The following is a 16856-nucleotide window of genomic DNA, read 5'->3' as shown; positions in this document are numbered from 1 at the left end:
GTTACCTGTGTATATGGAATACTCAAGTGATGATTGTATAAGTGATCATTTGACTTGAAATTACTAAGTTATCTTATATGGGGATGATTATGTTTTGATTGTTCATACACATTATTCATTATATGAATAATAAGCAATATTTAATTGGACATAGTAGGAATTGTATGGAGATACTTGTATAATTAACAAAAAAATTCATCATCCTAGGTAAATTAAGAAAAATGTTTTGATTGTTCTCTACTAATATTGATTAAGAAATCCTCGTACAAGGTATAAGGAAATTAGCAAATTAGATTTGGAATTTCATTCAACTGATCAATGACTAAAATTAAGAAAACTAACATGATTTAGTAAAACAGACATACTTCATGTCTAATTACTAAATCAGAACATTAATGATGAAGGGATATTAATTACACTGATAAATCACGTACTGAAAGGTTAAGTCAAACCACCTTGACTTTCCAAATATTTGGGTAGTCTTAACATGTTTTCAGACAATGTAATTAATCTTCAAATATTAACTAATCAAATTAATTTATATTTTGTTACCAATATATTTGGAACCTAGAATGTCACACATATAAGAATGGATATGAGAAAATGAAAACGAGAAATCAAATCAAGTATGATTTGATTACAAATTAGTTTTGGGATGTTGAGGGCAAATTGTAATTTATATTTAATTACAATTTTACCTAAATTATTAAGTATTGAATTAATTGATTTATGTCTAAATTTTAGATTAAATAAACCTAATATTTTAATTACGATTTATTTATTTAAATAGTTGAATAAATAAATAAAATTGATTAAATTGAAAATCTTATTACTATATATATTATGATTTATTTATTTCAATTGTTTAAATAAATAAATAGGCTCATATATATTTTAGTTATAATTTATTTTTGTAAAAATTTTAAATAAATAATTATAATTTATTTATTTATGACCTAGGGTTTTTATATATAAGGTTTAAGAGACAGTAAAAAGATTGTAGTTGAGTAGCTACAAAACAAAACATAGAGCCTACGATAGCTAGCATCATCATACGGTCTAACCTCTTAACCCTCTATTCGTGTGGATACTACTAGAAACCAGACATTTAGACGGGCTTGTGATTTGCGACAATCTAGCCGCGTAGATCGAAGTTTAAAGAATCTACAATAGAAATATTCTTCTGAATAATTTTATTGCTTTAATTGTTTAAACGGATTCATATTGGTATAATTAATTTATTTTAATTATATTATTTCACTGCTTCTAATTGTTATTCAAACCCAACAGCACCAAATGAAAAGATGGTCAAATATCATCCCAGCTTTCCCCCTTTTTTATTTTTTCTTCTGTAGGAACATGAGCGCCCAATTGACTGGTCATATGTTTAGTGTAGGAGGTGCCTGATTCACATGGGCGTTAGTCAAGAATTGAATCTAATAGTACGTTTAGCTCCCCAAAGCATGCCAAAACAAGAGAAGACAAGTGATGGCTACACATTATACATTCCAATTCTCCAATCAACAAGTCATCATATTGGTAAATTCGACTTTCTCCCAGCAGGAAAGAATGCAATCCATGTTTTGTTCTGATTTTAAACGTATAGATATTAGAGTATCAAGTATTAACCAAGCAAGAGGAGGGGAGGGGGAAGGAAAGCTCCTAAATGATCAAATTTGTGTTGCCAAAGTAAACAAATTAAGTTACAAAAAAGTTAACAAGTCTAACTTTATCATAGAGGAACAATTTTAACTAGAGAAGTTTTGCAACTGCAGACAATTGCAGGCAACCCTCTACACAATTCGCTCCAACTCTCTTGCATAACTCAGAGTCTGGTTGATGAGTTGTAGAGATGGTATTTCTTTACATGGAGCAGTTTCTTTTGCCTTCTGGAAAATTACTAGACCATCCTTAATCTCCCACTCAGGATGCTCCTGCATTAGACAATAGAATATGTCACATTTATGTTCCTAGAGAAAGTAAAAACCAGATAAAGAAAAAAGGAAGCCAAAAATTGCCCATGATCAAATTGATCGTGAGGCAAAGTGTGCCTTAAAACTTGTTTCCCCAGAATACTTTTAAGCATTGGGTTAAGGCTTCCCCAGCAAAACTACTGGAAACCTTGCAAAATCAGAAAGGCTAACCTAGGACTTGGTGCAAAAACTGAATAAAGATCCAAAGGCACTTCAAAATACTTAGTTCATGTAACTTTGGACAACTCAAAAAGGAAACATATCATATAAATTTCAATAACTTGATATAGAAAAGAAATGAATGCACAAAAAATATTAGCTTCTGGTACCTCTTTGATGTATTGCAAAAGTTCACCATCAGAAGAGAAGAGTAACATTTGGCGGGCATCATCTAATGAAAGATAGTCGTATGCCTTTTCACTGCATCCAGATATTTCATCCCTGAAAGCAATTTAACAGAATCAACTAGTGAGAATTCCAAGATATAACAAGTACACGCATGCTATTATAATCCTACAGAAGGAATTGAGGCTTTCAACAATTTGCACTACAAAGAAGTTAAAAGGAAATGTTTCCACATTCTACAACAATGTTGTTCACAATGACTATAACCCTTCATCTTCCAACTTGATACAGTTCTCCAGCTAGAAAAGGATGATGTTCCGGCGTAAAAGCTCAAGCAGGGACAAGGGAAAAATTTAATGAACTAAAAAGGACCATATCATTTTGCAAATAGATACATTTCCTGGATTAAGTATCTCAACCTTATAATACAAAATTTCAGATATTCATTTCTCAATGGGAAAACTGTACACAGTCAACTGAACTTCACATATAAGTTTTAACACATTTTAGCAAGAAGAATGCAGTATTCATGCAACACAGATGGACGACACAGTGGCAAACAAATATCTACCTCAAAGGCACGGCATGAGATAGATAGTCATAGTAGAATCCAATACCACATGCTGCACTGAAAGGATATTAACTGAGTATGGTATGACCCACTTGGTTAAAACCAACAATAGATATGGAATGACCGATCTATCTTTCCAATGGTTCTTTGTATTATTAACTAAGATAGTATGAAGTTGGGAGATAAGTTGCTTTTTGACACTCGAAATATGTTTACGTATAAATAAGATCACATCACGTCTTTATAATTGTATCCTCCCATAAACATATTACTAACAGACCAATTGCTCAAACTTCAACATCCATGGTTAGTTAAGCTAATAAACAATGAAACTAAGCAAATTACCTTACTGTCTTTGCCAAAAGATCCATGAAATAATCATAGGTCTTATACGGCACAGTTTGCTTTGCACTTAACACACGGTTGTAAGCCCCCTCCATGAAGGATTGCTCCAACTCCACAGCATGCTTGATACAAGGATTTTCCAAAGCAGTAGGTGAAAGCAGTTCGAGTTCTGTATGGAATTCAGCAATTCTGTTCTGCACTAGGAGTCTCAAGAGGTTGAGACCTAAAATCATGTACTCTTGGGGAGATGGAGGAAGACGGCTACTGCTCCATTAAAGGAAAGGAGGAGAAGTCATGAAAATCAATACCTTACCGATAATAAATTAACAACATATAGTGTACACATCAACTATGGGATTCTAACCAAGGAAAGCAATAACTAGCAGGTTCATTAATTTTTTTTACTTGGCACCTGGAATTGTTAAGTATATAGGAGCAGGCTAGTAGAGGATGAAAGTTGAGATCTAAATAATAAAGTATAACACTTTGATTTTCTCCTGAGAAGGAAAACCAAACAACAGATGGTTAAAAGATTTTCTGGTTTAGGTATATAACTTGATGTGGACCCTAAATAAGATGCATATTAATCTATTTGAATTATTTGTAGTGCAGGGTCAATTATGTCTACCAGAAAATTGGAGAATGACAATTGGCTGAATCATCACCATGTTAGTCATCCTTCTCAGCTTCTTGGACAAGGCTTTGGTTTCTCCATTAATGTAAGTTTTAGTTAATTAACATTTGAAATGTACTTGCCACAGCTGTTGGTCCAAAACCACCTAAAATTCCACAACTTGACATTTCATTAAAGGAGGTTTTAAGTTTAGCTCATCTACAAATAAACAATGATATCTTGGCTTGTAAAATTCAAAGGGCATAAGCAATGTACATCTCATGCTTTCTTTTTAGCATTCTCCATGTATTAGATTAAGTTCATCTATTAGCTAAGTAACATGCTAACAAAAAAAAAAAACACGCCTAGTACATAGTTTCATTTCCAGGTGAACTTAAATAGCATAAGGTCAGCTTCTTTGACTCATTGAAGCAGCCCAAAGCTACAGATATTACAGCAGATATTAGGAAAGGAAATTCCTCTATTCTTTCAGGAATTACAAATACAGATGCAGACTTCTTTCAAAAACCAGCAAAATCAGGCATCCATTTATATAGAAGCTATACCACGAAATTATGGCTCACCCCAAATTAGAAGACAATAAATTCTTTACCAATAATGTTTTACGATACTGTTCATAACTAATATATTAATTCCCACTTCTGGCTTCTGTTTCTCAAACCATCATTTAGAGTTCAAAAAACTTTCTTGCACTATATTTTTCAATCTATTTTTTAGCCTATATGTTCTGTACTAAATATATGGCTTGTGCTACACGTGTTTTTAGCACATGCGATTAGATAATATTTCTAAGCCTTGTTGTAAGACTAAGTGAATAACTTAATCTAACAGAAGTCATGGAAATGTTACCTGGCATCTGTATAGTATGGCTTCAACTGAAAGAAATCCCTTTCAAAGGCATCCTGATCCTCTATCTTCACACTTAGAAGAACAGCATGCTCATATATGTCCCCTGAAAGTTTTCAACATGCAAAAATAAGACAGGTGACAAAGAAACAAAGACAAAAAACAGTTAAAAAAAGAGTACACACATTGGCAAACTACAAACCAAATATTTTCTAGCACAAACTTTAGAAACTATTGAACATTAAATCTGCATAAACTCAATATCTTTCAGTGGTCTTCCTCTTCCTAAGAACTATTCATTTAAAATTAGCTTCAATTCGATCTGTGCATCTCCAGATTTCATAAACTGTAATTTAGCAAACAGCAACAATACAAGCCTCCTGAAATATGATCTCCATTCCTTGATCAGATGCAAGGTGATATTTTTCAGGGCCTCAATTTTAGTCACGAGGCTAAAGCCTAGCCAGGTAATTAAGTTAACTCAATTAAATTAATTGCGTGTAATATCATTAATTGGTAATATGCATTTATTTTCTTCCTTTATTGAGATTTAACTTTTGATATTAGATTTTACTTATAGACAATTGCTCGCAATCTCCTAGCTAGTAATTACTTCCAAAGATTAAACTAAACTTAGTGCTCTGCAATAAGGAGAAGTTAAGTTTCTTATCCGTAATTAGGGGAAGATTCATGTTAATTATGAGGGAGCAAAAACTTAATTTAGGCCCTGAGTTTTACAAAAAAACTCAATTGGATCCTTATGCTTCAATTTGGGCTGAGTAAACTACCTAAACTCAAAATTATATACTAATTGAGTCCTCCTAAGATGGAGGTGGACCGAACCTTTAACTCAATAAGTAAAGTTGTTTTTGTGGGATCTACTTTACCTCTGCCTTAGTTTTTCTAGAAATCCTTTTCTGAATCTCAATTTGAAAAATAAAATAAACTAAAATAGACATATAGATACATACAGTCATTTCCCAATTACATCATTTTTTCAAAAGAGACAATAACAGCAAATAAGTAATGCAACATGGCAATCTTGTTACCAGAACAACACAAAGTAAGCATAGCAAGAGAAGGTTTTAAAGAAGAAAGTCTTTCATGGACAAATGCCCGGCAATTTACACATACAATATCGCAACTGATTGTGAAAGGAGCAAAGCAAACATTGTCCCAAAATTACACCGTGAAGTCACCTTTGGACTCAGATTTTGCTTATTCCCTTTTGGAACTTTTGTCTTCTCCTTCCACAGGGAAGAAGTTCTAATATATCCGCAAATACTAATATATCCCATGCATAAACTGTAAAAGGTACATTAAAAATAGCTAATTCGACAAGAGAAGAACATAATATAAGTAAAGAATTACTTGCGAATGTCAATTCATGAATAGCATTAGGTGTATCTTCAAACAAAGGTGGCAAGCTTCCAAACCCAGTCAACATGACCTGCAAAAAGGTGAAACAAACCAAGACAAATTCCATATCACTGTTAGCTCCACCAGAACATCTAACAAATCTACAACTTTCAAACTATAACTTCCTACTCTCTACATCATTAATCCATAAATCACAACAATACAATATAAAAAGAAGCCCAAACCAAACGCACAAACGACAACTATTATAAACAGGAAATAGAGAAATTGAACTAAATAGAACCCTATCACCTTGAGGTTAGAAAGCAGAATGCTAGCAGTATCAACATCCTCTCGAACAGAAGCTGCTTTGAATCTCTCGAATAGCTGCGATACCTCCGTTAGCTTCGGATCCATCTCTCTCTCTCTCTCTATACCTCTGTTCTCTGCTCTGTTTTTGTGTCGTGTTGCCTCGATTTTAAGCTCGCACGCAGTGGCTTTTTGTTTAAGAAAAGTATTTTCCGATTAGCTTGCTTGTTAATTGTTATGTTTGCATTTGGGCCAAAAGTAAATCTAGTTTGGGCCAAACCTAAGCCAACATAAACATCCAAAAAAAATCATAAACTTATTATATCCAAAATAATAATAGAGAAATTAATTATTTAGTCCCTGAGGTATGACGAAATTATTTAAGTAGTCCATCCATTTTGGACAAATATTCAACGCATCCTGACGTGTGTATCTATCATCCTAAGTAGTTCCTCCGTCCAATTTCCTTATTTTTTCCATTAAATAGTGAAAAAAGTAAGAGAGAAGTGAGAGAAAATATATGAAATTGACAAAGTAACCCTTCTCTTATTTTTCCTATTTGGTTCATTTTTTCCGTTAAATAGTGAAAAAAGTAAGAGAGAAGTGAGAGAAAATATATGAAATTGACAAAGTGTAACCCTTCTCTTATTTTTCCTATTTGGGCCGCCGATCACTATCTATGTGGAGCACGCTGACCAAAAGTCACTAAAATAACAGATGGTGGTCAGCGTCCATGGCAACGATCATTATCTCATCAAACGTCACCGCTCACGTTTGCACTCTCAAAAGCATCCAACACCATCGTAGTGAGATTGAAAATGAGAGAAATCCATGAATAAATGGGTTTGAGAATCCCAATATTAGATTCTTGTACACCGATTCCAGTGTCGGGTTTTTGTCCGAACTGGTTTGTTCGTCCTCGTCGTCACAATAGGCGCTAACAACGACGACCGGAATCCCGAGTTCACGCTGATAACAATCAAAATGCATATAATTTTATATACAGTTTTCATTGTTTTAGTTACATTTTGATTACCATAATTAATAAATGAGTCTCGTTACTAGATAATTTCTTCCTTTTTGATTTTTACCATGAGTTGATAGATTTTTACTGTTTTAGGTGAAAAAGCAAAAGAAATAGGCTTGATTCAATAATTATCCACGTCAGCTCTAATTTATACTCCTGAAATGACTTTGAAAATGATCATTTAGTAAGTCATTTGGAAGCATGAAATCAGTTTTTGTGTGGCACCAATTTTGTTCATTGTAGCATGCTTTGTCCTCAAGTTTGATCACAGTATTTTATTATTTTATTGACTTTGGCTGTAGAAAAATAAAGCGGCCCTAAAGTGATGCTTTGGTCCCTATATAAACATAAACAAGTGAAGAGAAAGGTTACACCCTTACCAATTCGTTCCTCCCTTGACAGCCGTCCACCTCCAAAAGCCGAGAGAGTAAGAATAGGAGACCAAGCTGTAAAATAAAGACAAGAATTTAAGAATTTGTATTCACAATTTGATATCTACAAACATTAGCAAAAAGCTATATATATATAGCCTGTACAGGAAGCTAATATAGAAAGAAAACAAATTACATTAATTTAGGCTATAATTTACAATCAGATTAGGTAACTAGAATATTTCTATCCTACAATTGCTCCTTGACAGCTCACGTTGATACAGATTTGTTGAGTTAAGGAATAGAATAGAATTTGGAGCTGAAGATAATCATTAACAGCCCCCCCCTCAAGCTGTGTCGTAGGAGACCAAAGACGCAGCTTGTTGCAATGAGCTTCAAATAATGGATAACCCAAAGGTTTTTGTAACATTCCTTCTCGGTCCACCCGTAAACCCGAATAAACCGAGACGAGACGCTACAAACTGGTTGACTATATGTCCTGTCATGCTAACATCATCCTGTATGTGAACATACTAGCATGCTGATGCTGTTATATTAATACTGTCTATAATCTTTACAAGACATGATACTAGTTACAAAATGGATTGGACCCAACTGTGTGCCCTGTACATGCCACAAAAAGAATAACAAAATGAGTTTCTACCCTGAAGACTGAGTCTTCTACAGATGAACGGCAGCAGTTGTAAACGGACCCTCTACGGACCAGTCTCAAAACCTGCGAGTTAAACAGGTAACTCGCTGAGCAAATAAAGCTCAGTGGATATCTCAACAAGGAAAGAAACAATAAAGCACATACTTGTATATAAAGAATCATGTAGGCACACAAGGCACATATAAGCACACATATCATGATATCTTTCATTTATCTGTATGATTTATGCAATGTTATGTCCAGATATCTGTATGGCTCCATAAGGTTATAGCGAAACCGAGGTGATAAGAAAAACTGTATAAACTGGATGAATACTGTATACTTGGCTGCTATGGCCCATATAATCATATCCACTCAACGGCCTGTAGCCGGAGTAACAAACTGTATGAGGCGCAGATCTGCTATCCTATGTCGCGACATGGCCTTATCGACATGGTTTCTACCTAACCTCAATGGAGCATAATGTTGGTATGTCAAATGTATAACACAACATCATAGTAATAGTTCATCACTTCATAAATTATAATGTTCATATGATTTCACATCATTTGCATGCTTGGATGTTGTTTTGATACATGTTCTAATGTTGTCTTTTTGTTTTGAAATGATTGGATGCATACAAGTTGAGCAAAGAACCCAATTACATAGAAAAAGAAAGTCCAAAAATGCAGGAAAAGCCAAGTCGCGAGCGCGCCTGTGGAAGTCGCGAGCGCGAGATGCAGAAAATAAGAGACAGTGTGTTATCAGGCATAAGTCGCGATCGCGTACTTGAGAGTCACGAGCGCGCAGTGTGCCAAATGAGAGACAGTGAGTTTTCATGCCAACTACGCGAGCGCGCAATGCAAGTCGCGAGCGCTTCCAGGCCAAGGGCCAACTTCACGAGCGCATCTTGCAAGGTCGCGAGCGCGTAATGTGCCAATTGAGGAGTTTGAAGTGGAAGTCACGCGCGCGCAGTGCAAAGTCGCGAGCGCGCGACGTGCTTCCAGCCTACGCAGTGCCAGGTCGCGACGCGTTTCCAGCCTGCGCAGTCTGCACTCTTTTGGTCATATCTCTCAATATACAAATCCAATTTGGGTGATTCAAAAACCCATGCAAAGCTAACACATAGAGGAACAAATAACGCTTCTATGACACTTCCTAATTCCCTCATTCAAGATGAAGTCCTCCCCTGTTTTCAACATAAACTCAATACCTCCCCTGTTTTCTCACCACTACCATTCTCCAACATGAAGCAATATATTGTCTCAATAGCAACACACCACACAAATTCTCATGCAAAGACAATAATAAAAATCAAGAGATATCAAACCTTTACTCCAAAAAGCTTGAGCTCTGTTCTAGCTTCTCTTCTCTACACTCTTTGAACTCCCTTCTCCTATACACATCAAAATTCTTACAACTTATCTACAATATCACTCAAGTAGAGACTGAATAACAATAAGTTGCAAGTAATTCTACTTACTTGGAGAGAATTGAGGTTGCCTAATTGGATGGAGAAGTAAAGGAAATGAAGGAGATGAAGAAGATGAAGATAAAGATGAACAATGGGAAAGTAAAATGATGATTACGGGTAAGTCATCACAAAATCAAGATAAATGATGGAAACTTACTAAATGATACCTCAATTGTCAAAAGGCTATAACTTAATACCCAAGCTTGTTCTTTTAATGCCATTAAATCCTAATCCTTACACTTTGCTCTTTTTCTCTCAATCAAGTAAGTCCACTAATAATCCCATTCTACCCCAACCGGGTTTGGTTCAACTCGACTCAACTCGACTCGACTTTATGCAAATACTCGACTATGCAAAGACTCGACTCGGTAGGATGTCACAATTCTCCCCTCCTAAATAAAAACTTCGTCCCGAAGTTTACCTGTTGTGAACAACTGCGGATACTGTTGTCGCATGGTTTCTTCAGATTCCCAAGTTGCTTCTTCTGTCTTATGATTCCTCCAAAGAACTTTTACCAATGCTATTTTCTTGTTCCGCAATTCTTTAACTTCTCTGGCTAAGATTTAAACTGGTTCTTCTTCATAAGTGAGATCCGGCTGAATTTCAATCTCTTCTGCTGATAACACATGTGATGGGTCTGATCTGTATCTCCTTAACATGGAGACGTGAAAAACATTATGAATTCGATCTAAGGTTGAAGGTAATGCTAGGCGATAGGCTAATGGTCCGACACGTTCAACAATCTCGTATGGACCAATGAACCTAGGGCTAAGCTTACCCTTTCGTCCAAACCTTTGGATCTTCTTCCATGGTGAAACTTTCAGAAATACTTTATCACCGACCGAATACTCAATATCCTTTCTCTTTAAATCAGCATAAGACTTCTGTCGATCACTTGCTTCTTTCAGCCGTTTTCTGATGATCTCCACTTTCTCTTCCGTTTCTCTAACCAAATCTGGACCCAAAATCTTCTTCTCACTAAGTTCTGTCCAACACACAGGTGTCCTGCATTGTCTACCATACAATGCTTCATATGGTGCCATTTTAATGCTCGATTGATAGCTGTTGTTGTAGGCAAATTCCATGAGAGGTACATATCTGTCCCAACTGCCTTCAAATTCTATGACACATGCTCTCATCATGTCTTCCAGGATCTGAATGACTCTCTCTGATTGGCCATCTGTTTGAGGATGAAATGCAGTGCTGAAATGCAATTTCGTTCCTAATGCTTCCTGCAGTTTACCCCAAAACTTCGATGTAAACCTTGGATCACGGTCAGATATAATGGATGATGGAACTCCATGTAGTCGAACTATTTCTCTAACATAAATTTCTGCTAACTTGTCTAGAGAATAGTCCATCCTAACTGGTAGAAAGTGTGCGGACTTAGTTAATCTGTCCACAATCACCCATACTGCATCATGCTTCCGCTGCGTCTGAGGTAATCCAGTAACAAAATCCATCGTGATCTGATCCCACTTCCATGTTGGCACTGTTATTGGATGAAGCAACCTAGATGGCAGTTGATGTTCTGCTTTTACTTGTTGACATGTTAAACATCTTGTTACAACATTTCCGATATCTTTCTTCATGCCCGGCCACCAATAGCCTTTCTTCAAATCTTGATACATCTTGGTACTACCTGGATGCATTGTATATGGACTGTTATGAGCTTCATGCAGAATCTTTTGTCTAAGCTCTCCTATCTGTGGTACAACAACTCTGTCTTCATAAAATAAGACTCCACTGTTATCCAATCTGAATTTCCCACCATGATCTTCCTGTACTTGTTTCACCCATAGTGCTGTTTTGTCAGGGACTGCACCTTAGGCAAAATCCCACATCGGCTAAGCACAAGGTGGAAGTACTGTACATAAGGAGTAGCAGGCCTTGAGTTCCCGAGACGCGTTTTGGGCTAGGAGGTGGTTCCCTGGCCCAGGAACAAAACCGTGCGGGCCTGGGGCCCAAAGCGGACAATATCTCGGTAGAGCCTGGGATGTTACAAACTTGGTATCAGAGCCAAGCCTTGTCCCTATGGCTGGTGGTGGGGCAAACCTCAGCGAGGACGCTGAGTCCCTAAGGGGGGGTGTATGTCAGGGACTGCACCTTAGGCGAAATCCCACATCGGCTAAGCACAAGGTGGAAGTACTGTACATAAGGAGTAGCAGGCCTTGAGTTCCCGAGACGCGTTTTGGGCTAGGAGGTGGTTCCCTGGCCCAGGAACAAAACCGTGCGGGCCTGGGGCCCAAAGCGGACAATATCTCGGTAGAGCCTGGGATGTTACATGTTTGTGCATCTTTCTTCTGTGCTTCTGCAACTTCCTGAACCCAAGATGGCTGTATTTGCATCTATGCTAGAATCACTCCCTGCTGTTGCAACTCCATGCGAATTCTCATTGCTTTCAAAGCAAACAATGATTTCCGGCTAAGGGCATCAGCTACCACATTAGCTTTGCCCGGATGGTAATTAATGACATAATCATAATTAGCTAGAATCTGCATCCACTTCCGTTGTCTTGAATTCAAATCTTTCTGTGTTGGTAAATACTTTAAACTTTGATGATCTGTGTAAATGTGACACTTTTCACCATACAGATAATGCCGCCATACTTTGAATGCTAGAACAATAGCTGCCAGTTCTAAATCATGGGTTGGATAATTCAATTCATGTGGCTTTAACTGTCTGGAGACATAAGCTACCACCTTCCTGTCTTGCATAAGTACACATCCTAACCCAATATGAGAGGCATCACTGTAAATCTCAAAGTCTTTACCTGACACTGGCTGGGTCAACACTGGTGCTTCAGTCAACTTTTTCTTCAAAGTGTCAAAACTCTGCTGACATCTATCATCCCATTGGAATACAACTGCTTTCTTTAATAATTTTGTTAAAGGTGATGAAATGATAGAGAATCCCTTTACGAACCTTCTGTAATAATCGGCTAAACCCAGAAAACTGTGAACTTCTGTAACATTTCTGGGTGGTCTCCAATTAACAATAGCTTCAATCTTTTTAGGATCCACTCTGATACCCTCAGATGATACCACATGTCCTAAGAACGAAACTTCTTCCAGCCAAAACTCACACTTACTGAGCTTGGCATACAGCTGTTTATCCCTCAATGTCTGAAGTACAATCCGCAAATGTTTATCATGTTCAACCCTGTCTCTGGAGTAGACCAAAATGTCATCTATGAACACCACCACAAACTGATCTAAATATGAATGAAACACGCGGTTCATGAGATCCATGAAAACCGCTGGTGCATTTGTGAGCCCGAATGGCATGACTAAAAATTCATAGTGACCATATCGGGTCCTGAATGTAGTCTTAGCGATATCTTCTTCCTTTATCCGTAACTGATGGTATCCCGACCTAAGGTCGATTTTAGAAAACATACCTGCACCCTTTAGTTGATCAAACAAATCATCGATTCAAGGCAATGGATACTTATTCTTGATTGTCAGTTTGTTCAGTTGTCTGTAGTCAATGCACAATCTGAATGATCCATCTTTCTTCTTTACAAATAATACCGGTGCTCCCCAAGGTGATACACTGGGTCTGATAAAGCCTTTATCCAATAACCCCTATAGCTGAATCTTTAACTCTTTTAGCTCGGCTGGTGCCATTCTGTAAGGTGCAATTGATACTGGTGCTGCTCCAGGATAGACATCTATGGTAAACTCCACTTCCCTCCTTGGCGGTAACCCTGGTAACTCTTCTGGAAATACATCTGGATAATCACACACTGTTGGTATGTCTTGCACTTTTGACTGTTCTTGCTCTGCGTGTAATGCACATACCAAGTATGCTTCACAACCCTTCTGAATTAATCTCTTTGCTGCCATGGCTGATATCACATTACCCAGAAAATCTCGCCGCTTCCCGACTACTATTATCTCTTCCCCTGCTGTAGTATATAATGTCACCCTTTTCTTTGCACAATCAACTATAGCCTGATGTCTGGATAGCCAATCCATACCCAGAATAACATCAAATTCTCTAAATGGCAACTCCATAAGATCTCCTGGAAACTCTTTTCCATGTATAACAATTGGGCATCCTTCGATTACTGTATGGGTTTTTACTACATCACCTAGTGGATTAGTAACTACCATACCCTGACTCACATATGCAACTTCTAACCCTTTAACCCAAGGTTTAGGTACACTAATGTATGAATGAGATGATCCAGGATCAATTAAAGCATAAACTGTATGACCACATAGAGAAAACTCACCAACTATTACATCTGGAGCTTCCTCCTCTTCCCTGGTTCGCATAGCATAAACCCTGGCTGGACCTCTAGTATCGGGTCTGTCAACAGTCTCTGATTGCTGTCTTTGCCCTCCGGAGCTCTCACCTCTACCTCTGCCTATTAAGAACTGTGTAGGAACTCTTGCCCTCTTAGGACAGTCTTTCTTCTGATGGTCTGATGCTCCGCATATCCAACATTTACCAGTCACCAACCAACACTCTCCACCATGTCGTCTGCCACAATGCTCACAAGGTGGAAAAGGATAACCGGCTGACTCTGCACCTCTACTGGTGCCTCTACCAGTTCCTCTGCCTGAACCTCGGCTACCACCGGCGGAACTAGCCACAACTGATACTGCTGGCATATTAGCACCCCTAGCTGCGCCTTGGCTAAAGGAAGGTCTAGAACCAGCTGAACTACTAGCACCTCTGAATCTCTTACTTTCTGACTGATAGCTACTGGGTGCACTCTGAGTTTGGTCTCTCCTCTGCTGAGTCCGCTGGCGTCTGGTACGCTGACTGGCCTGAATTCGCTCTATCTCCTGAGCTGCCTCTACCAAAGCTGAGAACTCTCTGAATCTGGAAGCTACCACTCCCATCTGAATCTCATCATTCAGGCCTTCCTGAAACTTTTTACACCTTTCGGCTTCTGTAGCCACTATCCGCTCACCATACCGGCTAAGCCTAGTAAATTCTCGTTCATATTCTGACACTGACATTCTGTTCTGTCGAAGGTATAAGAAGTCCTTCCTTCTCGCATCTAGGTATGCCTCTGTGATGAACTTCTTCTTGAATTCGTCCAAGAAGAATTGCCAAGTACGCTGTTCTGTTGATACTCGCTGCTGAACAGTAGTCCACCATGTATATGCTTCATCTATTAGCAATGATGTGGCACAAATCAACTTGTCCTCTAGTGTACACTGCAATTGTTCCAGAACTCTCGATGTCCCATCTAACCAATACTCAGCTATTTCTGGACTATCATCCTTACTGGCACTGAATTCCTTCGCACCATATTTTCGAAGCTTCTCCAATGGGGGCTTTCTTTCTCTTTCTATTACAACTGGTGCTTTGCGGCATCACCCCTGCAATCTGTCGAAAAGTATCTGCAAGTTGCTTTAACAGCACCTCCTGACCTGGTGCTACTGGAGCCTCACCCTCCACTGCCCTGGAGGCGTGTGACTCGCTCTAACCTTCTTGTGACATCCTCCTAAAAGAACAACAACTGCTTAGTTCATCAGGGTAGACATGGCATGTACACTATACTGACTTATGAATGCAAGCCCAGGGAAACTGAACCTAGGGCTCTGATACCAAAATTTGTAACATCCCTTCTCGGTCCACCCGTAAACCCGAATAAACCGAGACGAGACGCTACAAACTGGTTGACTGTATGTCCTGTCATGCTGACATCATCCTGTATGTGAACATACTAGCATGCTGATGCTGTTATATTAATACTGTCTATAATCTTTACAAGACATGATACTAGTTACAAAATGGATTGGGCCCAACTGTGTGCCCTGTACATGCCATAAAAAGAATAACAAAATGAGTTTCTACCCTGAAGACCGAGTCTTCTACAGATGAACGGCAGCAGTTGTAAACGGACCCTCTACGGACCAGTCTCAAAACCTGCGAGTTAAACAGGTAACTCACTGAGCAAATAAAGCTCAGTGGATATCTCAACAAGGAAAGAAACAATAAAGCACATACTTGTATATAAAGAATCATGTAGGCACACAAGGCACATATAAGCACACATATCATGATATCTTTCATTTATCTGTATGATTTATGCAATGTTATGTCCAGATATCTGTATGGCTCCATAAGGTTATAGCGAAACCGAGGTGATAAGAAAAACTGTATAAACTGGATGAATACTGTATACTTGGCTGCTATGGCCCATATAATCATATCCACTCAACGGCCTGTAGCCGGAGTAACAAACTGTATGAGGCGCAGATCTGCTATCCTATGTTGCGACATGGCCTTATCGACATGGTTTCTACCTAACCTCAATGGAGCATAATGTTGGTATGTCAAATGTATAACACAACATCATAGTAATAGTTCATCACTTCATAAATTATAATGTTCATATGATTTCACATCATTTGCATGCTTGGATGTTGTTTTGATACATGTTCTAATGTTGTCTTTTGTTTTGAAATGATTGGATGCATACAAGTTGAGCAAAGAACCCAATTACATAGAAAAAGAAAGTCCAAAAATGCAGGAAAAGCCAAGTCGCGAGCGCGCCTGTGGAAGTCGCGAGCGCGAGATGCAGAAAATAAGAGACAGTGTGTTATCAGGCACAAGTCGCGATCGCGTACTTGAGAGTCGCGAGCGCGTAGTGTGCCAAATGAGAGACAGTGAGTTTTCATGCCAACTACACGAGCGCGCAATGCAAGTCGCGAGCGCTTCCAGGCCAAGGGCCAACTTCACGAGCGCATCTTGCAAGGTCGCGAGCGCATAATGTGCCAATTGAGAGTCAAAGAGTTTGAAGTGGAAGTCGCGCGCGCGCAGTGCAAAGTCGCGAGCGCGCGACGTGCTTCCAGCCTACGCAGTGCCAGGTCGCGACGCGTTTCCAGCATGCGCAGTCTGCACTCTTTTGGTCATATCTCTCAATATACAAATCCAATTTGGGTGATTCAAAAACCCATGCAAAGCTAACACATAGAGGAACA

The 16856-nt window shown here is 38.4% G+C and overlaps 1 protein-coding gene across 1 annotated transcript; it reads right to left on the bottom strand.

Annotated features, from left to right (window-relative positions):
- Positions 1–1667: 1667 nt before the first annotated feature.
- Positions 1668–6577, bottom strand: LOC105636237 (26S proteasome non-ATPase regulatory subunit 8 homolog A). Its single transcript, XM_012219459.4, has 6 exons — positions 6386–6577; positions 6086–6164; positions 4718–4820; positions 3235–3498; positions 2303–2414; positions 1668–1934 (listed from the first exon to the last, which is right to left on the bottom strand). The coding sequence occupies exons 1-6, from the start codon at positions 6488–6490 to the stop codon at positions 1794–1796; spliced, it is 804 nt and encodes a 267-aa protein (XP_012074849.1). The 5' UTR covers positions 6491–6577; the 3' UTR covers positions 1668–1793.
- Positions 6578–16856: the final 10279 nt, after the last annotated feature.

This window comes from Jatropha curcas, chromosome 2, assembly GCF_041381405.1.
Source record: "Jatropha curcas cultivar XTBG-Jc1 chromosome 2, XTBG_Jcur_1.0, whole genome shotgun sequence".
Classification (NCBI taxonomy): domain Eukaryota; kingdom Viridiplantae; phylum Streptophyta; class Magnoliopsida; order Malpighiales; family Euphorbiaceae; genus Jatropha; species Jatropha curcas.
Note: the sequence above shows the minus strand (reverse complement) of the source record. Positions and strands in the feature narration are given on the sequence as shown.